General features: G+C 34.7%; 1 protein-coding gene across 2 annotated transcripts in view; it reads left to right on the top strand.

The window, feature by feature from the left end:
• FAM120A (family with sequence similarity 120A) overlaps positions 1-15726 on the top strand; it is a 178981-nt gene extending 163255 nt beyond the window's left edge. Inside the window, exon 18 of one of the 2 annotated variants that reach the window (XM_056804801.1) lies at positions 12078-15726. In XM_056804801.1, the coding sequence (XP_056660779.1) occupies positions 12078-12098 (21 nt within the window). In that variant the 3' untranslated portion in view covers positions 12099-15726. The remainder of the gene's footprint in view (positions 1-12077) is intronic. The other variant, XM_056804800.1, reaches the window with a different exon arrangement.
• The last annotated feature ends 1344 nt before the right edge of the window (positions 15727-17070 follow it).

Here is a 17070-nt window from a genome sequence, read left to right as displayed (position 1 = left end):
CTCCTAAGCTGATCTAACTCCAGACCATGCTTTACCTGTCCACCCAAGCTATCTGTCTGCCATTACTTTTATTTCCCTACCTTTAGAAACATTTTTTTCTAGAAAGGACATGACAGTTAACTGACCTAGATATCACTTTGCCATCTCTATGACTACCCAGGCCAAAATTCCCTTCTCTGGCCACTCTCCTATATATGTTATTTGTCTGCTCTTAGAAGGTAAGCTCCAGGCTGAAATATTCATGTTCAGGCATACCCAGTGTATAGACTGCAGTGCTTAACTGTTTATTTGTTATACAAAAAGGTTGTTGTGTTTTTCTAAATTGTTTTGGAGCAGGAGAGCTTTGGGATGAAGAGGGGGTCTAATGATTGAGACACCAGAAGAAAAAAGGTCATTCATTGTGGATTTTTTTTTTTACAGAAGAGAATAGGTTCAGAAGGATACAAAGATAATTCACAACTTTGAAACTAACATGCTGAATTTATTATTTTTTTCAATGGAAGTTGTATGTAATAGATTCATGGTTATATGCATAATCTGCATATTTTATTCCATATATGTAAATGTTCTTGTTTGATGTTTGTTAGTACAAAACATTTTGTTGTTATTGTTAAAAGTATAAGCTCCTAAATTGTCTTAAAGGGAAAAAAGCCCATAAATTCACTGAAGAAAAGAACTTCTTAAAAATTAGAATTGGGCAGGTGGAAGCTAATGACGCCATGAAACATCAAGAAATAATACAACAAAGTCAAAACATGAAAAAATAGAAGAAAATGTGAAAAAATCTTATTGGAAAAAACACTACCATAGAAAAATAGTTTGAGGAGAGATAATTTAAGAATTATTGGACTGCCTGAAAAAAAAAAAGCATAGATATAATTTTTCAAGAAATTATCAAAGAAAACAGTTCCATATATTAGATCTCAGACAAAACAAAAATAGACCTAATTAAAAGAGATGATCATGGAAACTACATTTTGCCATGGACAGTGAAGTAATATCAAAAAATTTTATAGTAAGTTTCTCTTATAAAGGCCTCATTTCTAGAATATATGCTAAGTATAGAAGTGAGTCAAAAAATAAGAACCATTCCCCAATTGATAAATGGTTAAAGGATATAAACAGAAAGTTTCAGAAGGAGAAATAAACATTATCTCTGGTTATATTTGAAAAAAATGCTCTAAATCACTTTTATTAGAGAAAGATAAATTAAAACAATTCTCAGGTACCACCTAACACCTATCCTAAATGCCAAATTATAGGGATGGATATTGGGAAATGTGGGAAAAATAGGTATAATGAATTATTGGTTGAATAGTGAACTGGTCCAACCACTCTGGATAACAGTTTGAAATTAGACCCAGTGGGATAGAAAACTCTGCATACTCTTCGACCCATCAATACCACTACTAGGACTATATCCCAAAGAGATCAAAGAAAAAGGGAATGGACCCACATGAATAAAAATATAGCAGCTGTTTTTGTAGTGGCAAAGAATTGAAAATCAAGGGAATGCTCAGTTGGAGAATCGCTGAACAAGTTCTGGTATAGGATTGTGATAGAGAACTGTTGTGTTATTGGAGATGATGAGGACAATGATTTCAGAAAAAAACATGGCAAGACCTATATGAATTGGTCCAAAGTTAGGTGAGAAGAATTGGGAGATCATTATGTACAATAAGAACAATGTGATGATAATCACTTGTGAAAGACTTGACTATTCTGATCAATAAAATGATCCAAGATAATTCCAAAGAACTTATGAAGAAAAAATGGTATCCACCTCCAGAGAAAGAACTGATGAATTCTGAGTGGAAATTGAACTATAGTTTTCTTTCTTTTCTTGCTTAAAAACAAAATCAAAATATATTTTACATCATTTCTCAGTGGGTAGGGGAAGGATGGGAAGGAAGGAGAGAATAGGGAACTCAAGATTTAAAAAGAAAGGAACATTTAAAATAAATAATAGAAAAAATAATGAAAGCTCCTTAAGGATTATGGACTAACTTTTAAAATTTTATCTTCATATTTTGCACAGTGCCTTGCACATAAATACTTAAATGCATTTTCATTCTATAATTCATCCCAGTTTTGCGAGCATTAATGAATAAATTTCCAAGATATATGAAGGAGGAAAGGGGGAGGATGCTTGGGAAAAGATTTGAATGTTTTTTCTCCCCCCCCCCCCCGAAAAAGACTAATTTCAGTAGCTACTAGTCCTTCAACATCCTTTTTCATTTCTATAAAAATTTTATAATAATAATTTATGCATGCATATAGGGCATCCTTAATGAAGATATGAGAAAGGAACTAAAAAGTTTTTTGTAGATGACATTCTACAACAGACATATCTTCAGTCAACTCAAAGTTCAAAGAATATAAATCCTAATCCTGCTAATTGTTGAATACAAAGACATTTTTTTCGAGCAAAATGTTTTCTTAAAAGTCCTTCTGCCACAAGGCTTCTGTTTCCTCATCTATAAAATGACAGGTTGTAACCTCTGAAGTTCCCCTCTCATCTCTGAGTCTATGATCCCATGTATGTAATAAAATCATCCTTTGAAAATGCAATAAATAATTTCAATAATACCTTCATTTATATCTAAGTAGTAAGCATGGAAACATACATCCACAGCGTGTTTGCTTCTGCCATGTAATAGATTCCAGTGTAAAGTCCAGATAGAAATGGGATTCCCCAGATGGAAGTCCTCCAAAAGTTCTAATTTATGGATAATGAACTGATTGGAATTCAAGCCCTAGAACATTGCAGAGCCTCCTCCTCAAAAGAATAAAGTCTAATTATTTACATTAAAAAAAATGAAGAATGCCTACAATCCAAACTGGAATACAGTTGAATGAATAGCCCAACTGTTACATCAATCAATCAGTAAACATTTATTGTAGACTTGCTATGTATCAGGCACTGTGCCAAGTGCCCAGGGATACAAAAAGAAGCAAAAAACAATCCCTGTCCTGAGAAGCTCCTAATCTAATGAGGAAGACAACAAGCAGACAAATATGTATAAACAGGATAAATAAGAAATAATTAAGAGAGAGGAGGCACTGGAATGAAAAGGAATTGGGAAAGGATTCCAGCAGAAAATGGGATTTTAGTTGGAATTTAAAGGTAGCCAGATAGAGATGTGACCTCAGATAAGTAATTTAATCTTTCTAGGTCCTAGTTCTTCATCTGAAAAAATGAAGATATTGGACTAAATGATTTTTAAGAACTCTTTTTGCTCTAGATCTAGGATTCTACAAATTAGGAGGATATTTTACAAAAGAGAAGACTGGCTGAAGATGGTGTTAGCAAAAACAGAATTTTTTTAAAAAACATGGAAAGACATATGAAATTAGGAAGAGTGAAACAAGCAGAACCAAGATATTATATATAGTAACAGAAATATTGTTTGAAAAAAAAACTTATGTAAGTCTATCTCCAAATAAAAATAAAAACAAGCCTAATTTTAAAAACTTTTTTCAATTACACATAGAAACAATTTTTGACGATTGTTTTCTGACTTTTTGCAATTCATATTGTCTCTATTCCTCCCTTTCTCCACCTTTCCAAGGTGATAAATAGTCTGGTATAGGTTATACCAATGCTGTCAGGCAATAACATATTTTCCATATTCCTCATGCCTTGAAATAAATCACATACCACATACAATTAAAAATTCATGAAGGAAATGAAGTAAAAAAAATGGCATTCTTTGATCTGCAATCAGACGCTAACAATTATTTCTTTGGTTGTAGATAAAATTTTTTAGCCTGAATCCCTTGGGGTTATTCTCAGAATCTTGCTTTGCTGATAATTGTTTAGGCAGGATATAATTTTATAGATAAACATATCTTTTTGTCAAATGATACCTTCTCTAATAGGGAGAGGGAAGAGAAGAAGGGAGTTGTTATCTGGGTATGTTAATGTAAAAAAATAAATTTTAATTTAAAAAATCTCTAGTATCTACCTCCAAGTATCATCGTGAGGATAAAATGATATGGAGTGTGTCAACTCTTTTATAAGCCATAATGCTTTTATAAATGTTATGTTGGTCTTCAGCACAGAGGAGTACTTGGGGCATGATATATACACTTAAATATATACATAGAATTACAAAATTTGAGAACTGGAAGGAACCTCGGTGGGCATCTAATCCAATTCAATCCTAAAAATCTTCACTATAACCTAACTTTATTTTGGGGGAGTTATTAATTTATTACCAATTATATGTTATAACAAATTTCCATACCAGTTTTCCTAAAATATATGATCGAACTTATCTCCCTCCCTTTCCATTCCCAGTGCTGGCAGGCAATTCAATCTGTATTATACATGTATTAACATTTCCATATTCATTTTTTTTAAACCCTTACCTTCCATCTTGGAGTCAATACTGTGTATTGGCTCCAAGGCAGAAGAGTGGTAAGGGCTAGGCAATGGGGGTCAAGTGACTTGCCCAGGGACACACAACTGGGAAGTGTCTGAGGCCAGATTTGAACCTAGGACCTCCCATCTCTAGGGCTGGCTCTCAATCCACTGAGCTACCCAGCTGCCCCCTCCATATTCATTTTTGAGGATGAGTAATCTTAATAAAACCAAACCCCCTAAGCATGAACCCAAATAAACAACTGAAAAATCATATGGTTCTATCTGCATTCTGACTTCAAAAGTTCTTCCTCTGGAGGTAGATAGAATTCTTTGTTCTAAGTCCTTCAGAATGGCCTTGATCATTGTATTGCCAATAATAACTCAGTCTATCACAGTTAATCATTCCACAATATTGCTATTGCTATGTCTAGTGTTTTCCCGGTTCTGCTAATCTCACTCTCCATCAGTTCATGTAGGTCTTTCCAGCTCTTTCTGAAATCATTTTGTTCATCATTCCTTAGAGCACAATAGTATTCCATCACCAACATGCACCACATTTATTTAGCTAGTCCCCAATTGATGGACATCCCCTTAATTTTCTATTCTTTACCACCATAAAAAGAACAGGGATAACTATTTTTGTATAAATAGGTTTATAAAAAAATAATTTTGTATAAATAGGTCCTTTCACCCCTTTAAAAATTTTTCTCCAGTGTACAAATCTAGTAGTAGTATTACTAGATCAAAACGTATGCATGCTTTTATAGCCCCTTGGGAAGAGTTCCAAATTGCCCTCCAGAATAGTTGGATCAGTTCACAGTTCCACCAGCAATGCATGAGTGTCCCAATTTTGCCACATCTCCTCCAGCATTTACAATTTTCCTTTACTATCATATTAGACAATCTGATAGGTGTGAGGTGGTACCTCAGAGTTATTTTAATTTGCATTTCTCTAGTCAAGGGATTTAGAACATTTTTTCATATTGATAGGTTTGATTTCTTCATCTGAAAACTGCCTACTCATAACCTTTGACCAGTTGTCAATTGAGAAATGACTTGAATTCTTATAAATTGGATTTAATTCATTAAACATTTGAGAAATGAGATCTTTATCAGAGAAATTTGCTTAAAATCCTCCCCCCCCCCCACCAGTTTGTTGTTTCCCAGCTTGGTTTCATTGGTTTTATTTGTAAAAAAACTTTTATATTTAATATAATTAAAGTTATTCATTTTACATCTTGTAATGTTCTCTATCTTTTGTTGGGTCATATAGTCTTCCCTTCATAGATCTGATAGGTAAACTATTCTATGTTGCCCTGTTTTATTTATAACATCACCCTTTATGTCGAAATGATATATTCATTTTTACCGTATCTTGGTATAGGCTGTGAGATGTTGATCTAAACCTAATTTTTGCCATACTGTTTTCTAATTTTCCCTGCAGTTTTTTTTCAAATAGTGAATTCTTCTCTCAAAAGCTGGGATCTTTGGATTTATCAAACACTAGATTGTTGAGGTCATTTACTCATATTCTATTTACTATAACCTAACTTTAGAAAGGCAATCCATCACCTTATGAGGAAGTTCATTCTACTTCTAGACAGCTCTAATTGTTAGAAAGTTTTTCCTGACAGAGCTTAAATATTTGTCATCTTCTACTACCTAGCCTTGCTGCCATTATATTTCTTTTAATATACATAAGTTGATTGGTGAACACATTATACAACCCCATTGATCTCTTCAGAAAAAAAACAAAAAACTATTTTCCTTCCTCTTTGGGATTATTTACATTTGTGACTTGAGGATTCATTCCTGAATGTATCTTACCTCTCTTGGCCTGACTTCCCCTACAGAAGCCTCATTTATGGAATCCTACCTATTTTTCATGAGACTTTTGAAATCTGTTCCCCAAAATCTGGGGTACATCTCAGAGTAGGTTCGATTTCCTGTTCTTCTCTAGAAGAAAGGAGTTCCTTATTCTTAGAATTCCCATAGTTTCTTCTTCAACAATCAGTTCTTCCTTCTAAGTGAAAAATCAGATCCAGAATAAATTTACCCTTGTTCAATCTTTTCCTAGTAAATGTATGAGATAGAATTTGAACTCAGTTCTTTCAGATTTCAAGTCGTGAACTTAATCCATTCACCACCTTGTTAACAAGATCACTAAGAAAAATAGTTTAGAAAGAAAAGAAAAGAAGATCCAGGATGGGAACACACATGTGTATGTCCACACAGTGAGTAAGATCACAACCCAGCACAAGAGACTAAGAAGTCAAGGGACAGCTAAATAGCATAGTGGATAGAGTGCCAGACCAGGAGTCAAGAGGGTCTGGGTTTAAATTTGAACTCAGATACTTCCTGCCTGAATGACCTTGAGCAAGTCACTTGATCCCAATTGCCTATCCCTTGCTACTTTTCTATCTTAGAATTGATATTAAGACCGATGTAAACGTGGTTCTCCCCACCCCAACAATAAGGAACTTCAATAATAGAGGCAATAATTTGAGATACTACATAGCTCCAAAGTATAGAAGTGCCCAAAAGGAGCAGAAGGGGCAGAATTTACCAAAAAAAATTGTTTATTCCCAATTACATTCATAAACAATTTTTAACAATCTTAAACAATGTTTTGAGTTCCAAATTCTCTCCTTCCTTCCCACCCTTTCTCTTTCCCTCTCTTCCACCTTTCCTCCCTCCCTGAGACAGGAAGAAATCTGATATATCATTTACATGTGAAATCATGTACAACATTTTTCCATGTCATTTTGTGGAAGAGATCTCATGCAGAAAAAAGGAGAAAAAGAAAGAAAGTGAAATATAGTCTGTTTTGGTCTGCATTCAGATGCCATCAGTTCTTTCTTGGAGGACAGATGACATTTTTCATCATGAATCGCTGATTCTTTGGGTTACTGCATCTCTGAGAATAACTGGGTCATTCATAATTGTTTATCGAAAAATATTGCTCTCATTGTGTACAATGTTCTTCTAGTTCTCACTTCACTGTGCATCAGTTCATGTAAGCCATTCCAGATTTTCCCAAAATCAACCTGCTTGTCATTTCTTATAGCATAATAATATTCCATGATAATCATATACCACAACTTGTTCAGCCATTCTCCAATTGATGGACAGCCCCTCGATTTCCAATTCTTTGCTACCATGAAAAGAGCTGTAATAAATATTTTTGATCAACGAGGTCCTTCCCCTCCATTGTAATCTCTTTGGAATATAAACCTAGTAGTGGTATTGCTAGATCCAAAGGGTATGTGCAGTTTTATAGCCTTTTTGGCATCGTTCCAAATTGCTGTCCAGAATGGTTAGATCAGATCAGAACTCTAGCAATAGTGTGTTAGTATCCCAGTTTTCCCACATCACTTACAACATTTCTCATTTTTTTTTCTGCCATATTGGCCAATCTGATAACTTTGAGGTGACAGGTAAGAGTTCTTTTAATTTGCATTTCTCTACTCAAGAGTGATTTAGAACAGTTTTTCATATGATCATAGATGGTTTTGATTTCTTCATCTGAAAATTACCACCTGTTCACATCCTCTGGCCATTTATCAATTGGAAAATGACTTCTATTTTTACAAATTTGACTTAATTCTGTATATATTTGAGAAATGAGATATTTAACAAATTTATCAAAAATATTTGCTGTAAAAATTTTTTTCTCTGCTTTGCTTGTAATCTTACCTTGTGTTGACAAAACCTTTCTAATTATTATAATAAAAATTGCTCATTCGATATCCTATAATGCTCTATATCCCTTGTTTAGTCCTAAATTCTTCTCTTATCCATAGATGTGACAGGTAAAGTATTCCATGCTCCCCACATTTGCTTGTGGCATTACAATTTATGTCTAAATCATGTATCCACATTGACCTTCTTGTGGTATACAGTGTGAGATGTGGCCTAAGTTCAGTCTCTGACATACTGTTTTCCAATTTTCCTAACAGTTTTTGTCAAATAGTGAGTTCTTTATATGTTTGGTAGAATTCACTTGTGAATCCTTCTAGTCCTGGGGATTTTTTCTTGTGGAGTTCATTGATGGCTTGTTCAATTTCCTTTTCTAGGATGAGATTCTTAAAACATTTTAATTCCTCTTCTGTTAATCTGTGTGGTTTACATTTTTATAAGTACTTAGATTATCAAATTAATTGGCATGTAATTGTATAAAACAACTCCTAATAATTGCTATAATTTCTTCTTAGTTGGAGGTTAATTCATCTTTTTTATTTTTGATACTGGTAGTTTGATGTTCTTTCCTTTTTTTAAATGAAATTAACCAATATTTTACCTATTGTGTTTTTTCTCATAAAACCAGCTTTGAGCTTTATTAATTAGCTCCATGGTTTTCTTACTTTCTGTTTTATGAATCTCACCTTTGCTTTTCAAGATTTCCAATTTGGTGTTTAAATGGTGATTTTTAATTTGTTATCTTTCTAACATTTTAAATTTCATGCCCAATTCATTGAACTGTTCTTTCTCTAATGTATTGATATAAGTGGTTAAAGATATAAATTTTCCCCTAAGAATTGCTTGGCTCCCCTAAATTTTGATATGTTGCTTTGCTGTTGTCATTCCTGTTAATGAAATTATTATTTCTGTGATTTGTTCGATTCACTTTATTTTAGTCAGATTATTTAGTTTCCATTTAATTGTACTATCTTTCAATAGCCCTCCTGTAAGTCATTTAACTTATGTGTACATTGATATTACTTCATTGTCTATGGTATCTTTTAACAAGATATAATTTCATTCCCTCTTTTAATTAGGTTTATTTTTGCTTTAGCTTTGTCTGAGATCATGATTGTCACTCATTCTTTTTTTCACTTCAGCTGAAGCATAATAGATTCTTCTCTAGTCCCTTACCTTTATTCTGTGTATGTCTCCCTGGTTCAGATGTGTTTTTCATAGACAACATTTTTTAGGATTCTGGGTTTTGATCCATTCTGCTATCTGCCTCTGTTGTTACAGGTATAATAATTAACTCTGTATTTCCTTCTGTGATTTTTAAATTGCCTCCATCTTGCTTGGTCTAGTACCCAAGAATGTGCACACCCACACTATGTGATATTGAAATCACTTTAAAAGACTGATATATATTAATTTAAGGTCGCCAAGGAATTCACTTATGTAATTTCTAAATGAAACACTCAAGTCAGCTGCCAAATTTTTATGGTGTTTTAATTACAACAGGAGTGTGAATTTTAAAAGTCTCCATCTTGGTATAGCACCCAAAAATTGTGCACACCCACACTACACGGGCATGTGCTAGTCAATGACAAATCAGAAATAACTAACTGCCCACCTGGGCTGTCCTAAGCCAAGCTAGAGCCAACCATTGGCACTTGTGAGACACAGGAAGTGAGGTAAGGAACAGCCTCTGGATTTCACTCACTTCCTGTGGAGAGAGCTAGACGCGAGTTGGTGTTAGGAGCTTAAACAGGGAGGACGCCTGCAGACAGCTTTCCTTCAGATCACTCACGTGAGTTAAGGACTGATTCTTTCCACCTTGGCCCTTTGGGCCTAAAACTCCCTCTGCCTTGGTCAGAGGTTGAGTAGCCCCTTTCCCTTTTCCCTTCTCTCCTTCTCTCCCTCTCCTTTCCCTACTCCCAGTGTGATTAAACCTCCATTCTGACTTGAGTGTTTCATTTTAGGAATTTCATAAGTAAATACCTTGGCGGCCATTGTTCAATATTACATCAATCCTAAAAGCTAAAATTTCCACCTTTACAGGAGGAAGAAAGTATTAGAGGGAGAGAGAGAGGGAGAGAGAGAGAAGGAAAGAAGGATAGAAGGAAAGAAGTTTAACTCAGAACCACTCTGGCTCAGGCTGAGCCAAAGCAGGTGTAAAGGCCTTGGATAGCCAAGGCAGGGAAAGGGATCAGTCCTTATCACTCACGTGACCAATCTGAAGGAAAGCAGTCTGTGGGGCTCCTCCAACCTCAAGCACCAGCCTCGAACTGAACTCTAGCCCTCCTCACAAGAAGTCCCGAGAACTCCAGAGGCTGTTCTCTACCTCACTTCCTGCGTCTCACATGTGCCAATGGTGGCTCTAGCTTGACCTACAACTGCCCAGAGGTCTGTCCTTTTTTTGCACATGTCTTTTGAAGGCCACATTCTCAAATAATTTAATCTTGAGTTTGCTGCAGCCCTTCGTAATCTTGTTACACTGAGTAGGGTGGAGAATGTAGTTTCCAAGACCTGATTCTGTTATTCCAGGTATTTCTATTGTTATTGATCAGGAAATAGCTAAATCCAATCTTCTAAAGAATGGTTTAAATAGGGTGGAGTAGTTTTGAAATTCAGAACTACACGGGCATGTGCTAGCTAATGACAAATCAGAAACATCTAACTGCCCCCTTGGGCTGTCCTAAGCCAAGCTTGAGCTACCATTGGCACATGTGAGAGCAGGAAGTGAGGTAGAAAACAGCCTCTGGAGTTCTTGTCTCTTCCTGTGGAGAAGGCTAGACGCCAGTTTGATCCTGTAGCTCAAGCTGGGAGGAGGCCCGCAGACAGCTTTCCTTCAGATTGGTCACATGAGTGATAAGGACTGACTCCCTTCTCTGCCTTGGCTCTCCAAGGCCTTAAACTCCCACCTGGCTCAGCCTGAGCCAGAGTGGTTGAGTTAACCTCCTTTCCTTCTCTCCCTCTCTCTCTCCCTCTGATAATTTCTTCCTCCTGTTGTAATTAAATCACCATAAACTCCATTCTGACTTGAGTGATTCATTAGGATTTTATAAATAAAACCCTTGGTGACCTAAAATTATTATATTCAGTCTTTAACCCTAAACTTAAATCTATTACTTCCATCTTACTTTTATCATATTTATTTTTATTTTTCTCTCTTTTACTGACTCTTCTAATAAGTGATTTACTTTTGAACCCCAACTCCCTAAAACTCTTTCCTTTTTTTTAGTTTCTCCTTTTAAAATTTTATTTATTTTATTTCCATTTAAAGTTTAAAATTTAATTTCTTGATTTAATTAATTAATTTTAATTAATTTTGTTATTATAACACTTACTGTTTATTAATTAATTTAATTTAATTTAAAATTTTCCTAAAAGATAGATTTACATATCTATTTTGGTGCATATGTTATTCTCTTTGAGTCAAATGTGTTGAGTAAGGTTCAATCATTGCCCAGCACCTTTCCATCTTTACCTTGATTATAATAGCTCTTTTGTACCTCTTTTATTTGAGATAATTTACCCCATTCAATTTCTCATTTCCCCTCTTCTCCCAGAACAGATCTTTTTCTCATCTCTTTATTTTTCTATAGTTTTCTTTTGTAGTTAATTCACACCCACATCCTCTGTGTATATATATTCCTTCTAATTTCTATAATGCTGATACAATTCCTAAGAGCTATAAGTATTATCTGTCCATCTAAGAATATAAACAGTTCAACTTTATTGATGCCTTACAATTTTTCTTTCCTGTTTACCTTCTTATTCTTCTTTTGAGTCTTCTGTTTGAATATCTAATTTTCTATGCTGTTCTATTTTTCATTAGGAATGTTTGGAAGTTCTCCATTTCATTAAATATCCATTTTCTCCCCCAGAGGACTTTACTTGTTTTCTCTGAGTAGATAATTATTGGTTGTAAGCCTATCTCCTTTGATATCTGGAATATCATATTCCAGGCCTCCTAATCCTTTAAGGTAGAAGCAGCTAAATCTTATGTTATCCTGTTTTGTAGTGGAAAAGAAATGGAAACTGAGGGGATGCCCATCAACTGGGGAATGGCAGAGCAAGTTGTGATATATGATTGTAATGGAATACTGCCGTGCTTTAAGAAATGATGAGAAGGATGATTTAAGAAAAGACTGGAAAGATCTACATGAACTAATGATAAAAAGTAATGTGAGAAGAACTAGGAGAACATTGTACACAGTAACAGCAATATTATATGATGAACATCTATGAATGACTTAGCTATTCCTAGAAATACAGTGATTCAAGAAAATCCTCAAGGACTCCTGATGAAAAATGCCATCTGACTCCAGAGAAAGAACTGATGGAGTCTGGATACAAACTGTGACATACTATATTTCACTTTATTTCTTCAATTTTTTTGTTGTTGTTTGATTTCCCTTTCACAAAAGGATTAATATGGAAACATTTTACACTCATAAACATGTAAAATAAATATTAAATAGCTTACTGTCTCAGAGAGGAGGGAGGTGAGTGGGTAAGAATTTGGCTCATTTAAAAATATGGAGGTTAAAATGTCTTTTCTTATAATTGAAGGGGGAAATATGTGTTAAATCTTATGTTAACCTCACAATGGCCCCATGATATTTGAATTGTTTCTTTCTGGCTACTTGTAGTATTATCTCCTTAACCTGGGAGCTTTAGAATTTGACTATAATATTCTTGGGATTTTTTTTTTGGTGATCTCTTTCTGGAGATGATCATTGGATTCTTTATATTTCATTTTACTTTCTGATTCTAGGATATTAAGGAAGTTCTCCTTGGTAATTTCTTGAAATACGCTATCCATGTTCTTTTTTTTAAATCATATCTTTCATTTGGTCGATTAATTCTTTATTTTTCTCCTTGAACTATTTTCCAAGTAGGTTGTTTTCCCAGTAAGATATTTACATTTTCTTTGATTTTTTTTTCCCATTCTTTGGATTGTGCTTTATTGTTTCTCGATACCTCATGGAGTCATTAGCTTCCATTTGCCCAATTCTAATTTTAAGGAATTGTTTTCTTCAATGAGCTTCTTTACCAAGCTGTTGATTCTTTTTTCATTATTTTCTTGCATGGTTCTTACTTCTTTTCCCAATTTTTCTTCTCTTTGATGTTTAAAGACCTGTTTTTAACTGCTTCTAAAAGTTCTTTTTGGGTCTGACTCCAATTCACATTGTTCTTTGAGGTTTCACTTGTAGCTATTTTGACACTATTCTTTTCTAGATTTGTACCATGATCCTTCCTATCACTATCCTAACTTTCTATAATTAGGCTCTAATTTTTTATTTTGGTTCATTTTTCCAGTTTATTATGTAACTATTCACTCTATATTAAAGTTGGCCTCTATTCCTTGGTTGGAGAGGTCACTGTCCCAAGCTGCTTCTTGTAGGCTATGGGGCCTTGTTTCTAGCTTACAGGATCTTTAGGGGATACCTGCTGGCTTGTACTAGTGGGAAGCTTCACTGCCTGCTTGCATAGTGGAGGGCCTGACTGCTATCTTGGTCTCATTGGTATCTTATTCAGGGTTGAGTACTTGCTGCTCTAGGAATGGGGCCATGGCTGCTGGCTTCCATGGTAGAGGGCATTGCTAGTGGCCTGCATTGGCAGCAGGGCTGCTGTAGGCTAAGATCCAGTTGGAGGCCTTCCTTACTGACCCTCACTGGGACTAGGCCTGCTGTTGGCTTGCTTTGGATTAAGACCTCTCTGGTGTGTGAGCAGGTCTGTGGCCATCACCATCTGAGGTGCTCTGGATCCCTGATCTAGTGTCACTGCACTCCCCTCTCATTCTAGGGAGACAAACCTTTTCCTACTGATTCTCCAATCTTTTCTGGATTGAAGAACTACTTCATTGCTCCAAAATTTGGTGAAAGGCTTTGTTTTAAAGTTATTTGGATGGGGGCAACTAGGTGTTTGATAGAGAGCCAAGCCCAAAGACAAGAGGTCCTGGGTTCAAATCTAGATTCAGACACTTCTTAGCTGACCCTGAGCAAGTCATTTAACCCCCATTGCCTACCTCTTACTGTTCTTCTGCCTTGGAACCAATGACACAGTCTTGATTCCAAGATGAAAGGTAAGAGTTAAAAAAAATTGTTTGGAGGAGAATTTTGGAGAGATCTGGCATCTTGACACAGGAAGTCTAATTTTACTTTTAAAGATTAATTTACTTTTCTGCTATTGGGTTATTTTAAAATTTTATTCCCAGCTTATATGCTAATACAATTTTTAATAATCATTTTCTGACATCATGATCCAAATTCTCTCCCTCCCTCTTCGCTCTCCCTACCCCAGGATCGCAGGTAATATGATATATCATGCAATATATATTGCCATTGTTGTTATTATTTACTACATTTCCTAGTTCTGCTCACTTCACTTTGCATCATTTAATATGTCTTTCCAAGCTTTACCATCATATACTAAAACTGGTTTAGCCATTCTTGAAATGATGAACATTTAGTTTCAAGTTCTTTGCCAACACAAGAAGAATTGCTATACATATCTTTGTACAAGTATGTCCTTTCCCCCCATTTTTTATCTCTTTGGGATCCAGACCTAGTAGTAGTATTGCTGGGTCTGACATTGAGTTATTTTAGATTTCTATTCCTTATTCTGTTTATAAAGGTATTTTGTATTTTTGTTGTACATTTGGTTCGCTTGGGCAAAACAATTTTGTATAATTTTTTCTTCATTTATTGTGAATTATTTTTCATTTTTGTTATTAAAACTTGATTTCTTTTTTAAAATTATATTAGCTATTAATTTTTAAAGTACTATCTAATGTTATCTATCAAAACAATGAATTTTTTATTTAAAATTTTGTTTTTTGTCCTTTTCCATTTTTAGAATTCCCATTTTTCATTGGGGGGCTCATTTTTTTTATTGTTATTGTTATAGTCACAATTCATTGATCTTTCTTTTGCTGGTAAAAGTGTTTAAAGATACAAATTATTCCTTGAGGAATGGTTTGATTGCATCCTAAAAGTTTTGTTATGCTGTTTAATTGTTTTCATTTTCTACCCCAAAGAGATAATAAGGAAAAAAAATGTACAAAAATATTCATAGCTGCACTCTTTGTGGTGGCCAAAAATTGGAAAATGAGGGGATGCCCTTCAATTGGGGAATGGCTGAACAAATTGTGGTATATGTCGGTGATGGCATACTATTGTGCTCAAAGGAATAATAAAGTGGAGGAATTCCATAGGGACTGGAACAACCTCCAGGAATTGATGCAGAGTGAGCGGAGCAGAACCAGGAAAACATTATACACAGAGACTGATACACCGTGGTACAATCGAATGTAATAGACTTCTCCATTAGTGGTAATGCAATGACCCTGAACAACTCGGAGGAATCTACGAGAAAAACCACTATTCACATCCAGAGGAAACACTGCAGGAGTAAAAACACCAAAGAAAAACAACTGCTTGAATACATGGGTCAAAGGGATATGGTTGGGGATGTAGACTCTGAATGAATATCCTAGTGTAAACAACAACATGGAAATAGGTTCTGATCAGGGACACAAGTAATACCCAATGAAATTGTGCGTTGGCTGCGGGAAGAGTGGGTGGAGGGGAGGGAGGGAAATAATGTGATTATTGTAACCAAGGAATAATGTTCTAAATTGACTAAATAAACTTATTCAAATGGAAAAAAATTGTTTTCATTTTCTTTGCAGAAATATTTTTATGCTTTGCTCTTAGAATCACCTAATTTGGGGGTTTAGATTTAGTATGTCCAGGTTTTAAGACTTTCTTCAAATGCCCTCTTTTTATTTATACAATAAAACTTTATACATTTTATGATAACATTGGCTGATGGAGGGATTCACATCTTTCTTTTGTTTTATAATAAAAATATATCTATATTGCAATATTTTAATGGGTCTTTGATTTTTTGTGATACAGATTCTCCTTCCATTTGCACAGATTGCAACCCAATGATGTATGTTTCTTATTCTTTGTGGCTCCTGTCCATAAATCCTTCATAAGAGAGCTATCTGAATATATTAGAGGTCTTCCTCTATCCTCAGACAATCAACAAGTCTTTATTAATGCCTTACTATGTATCAGGTACTGTGCTAGATGCTACATTTTCTAGGTACCAGGATGCTATTCACAGTTTCAGTCTGTTATCCCTCCTTCTTGCCACATGAATTGCCCATCTCCTTTTCTGATCAAATATTAACTGGATAATATAGCTTTTATGCTACTTTTTGCAATGCAAATTACCACGGGAAATATGGCATAGCTTACATTCAGCGTGCATCTCTTTGCATCATCTATAGTTTTGATTTTCAGACTATGGTATGCAAAAACAAGATCTGCAACTATATAATTTCACTAGAAAAATATTACTTTTTAAAAATAAGTTTTAAGTTTTTATGTTGGGGTAGGCAGGGATTATTGGAAAATTTACAAAATGTAGTATAGCTCACTGTCTTCTTCCTGTTTGTGTCTCTCTTCCAAGACTGTCCAAGGTATATAAGCTAATTAGCCAATTCAATGAGCTGACCATTCTAAAGGAATATTTTAAAATCATAGTCATTCTCTTACCCATGATGCAAATCTAGCCTTCTACCTGTCTTTGTACCACCTAGAAGCTAGGAATATTTTTTATATTTTTAATGAAAATATGTGAAATCAAAATTGAAGTGTTTACAAATTAAATTTTATTAGAAGATAGCTATACTCATTCATTTATATATTCTGTGGCTGTCTTCATGCCGCAATGGCAGAGTTGAGAAGCTGTGTTATACTCTCCTCCCTGTGCATGGCTGCTGAGCATACTACAAAATGGTAATTATGAAATATAATTCAATTATGTTTCAAATGCTACACATGTTGCCATACTGTGAAGTTGTATTTTTTCTTTATTACCAGTGCATAGCCATCTGGTCCAAATACAAAGAAGAAAAAAAGTTTTATTATTAATTTTTTGAGATCAAGACCACTATTGATTTTTTTTTTCTGAACAAGAAGAACTTCCTTTGACCA

Source organism: Monodelphis domestica, chromosome 7 (genome assembly GCF_027887165.1).
Source record: "Monodelphis domestica isolate mMonDom1 chromosome 7, mMonDom1.pri, whole genome shotgun sequence".
NCBI lineage: Eukaryota > Metazoa > Chordata > Mammalia > Didelphimorphia > Didelphidae > Monodelphis > Monodelphis domestica.
This window is presented reverse-complemented; position numbering and strand designations above follow the sequence as displayed.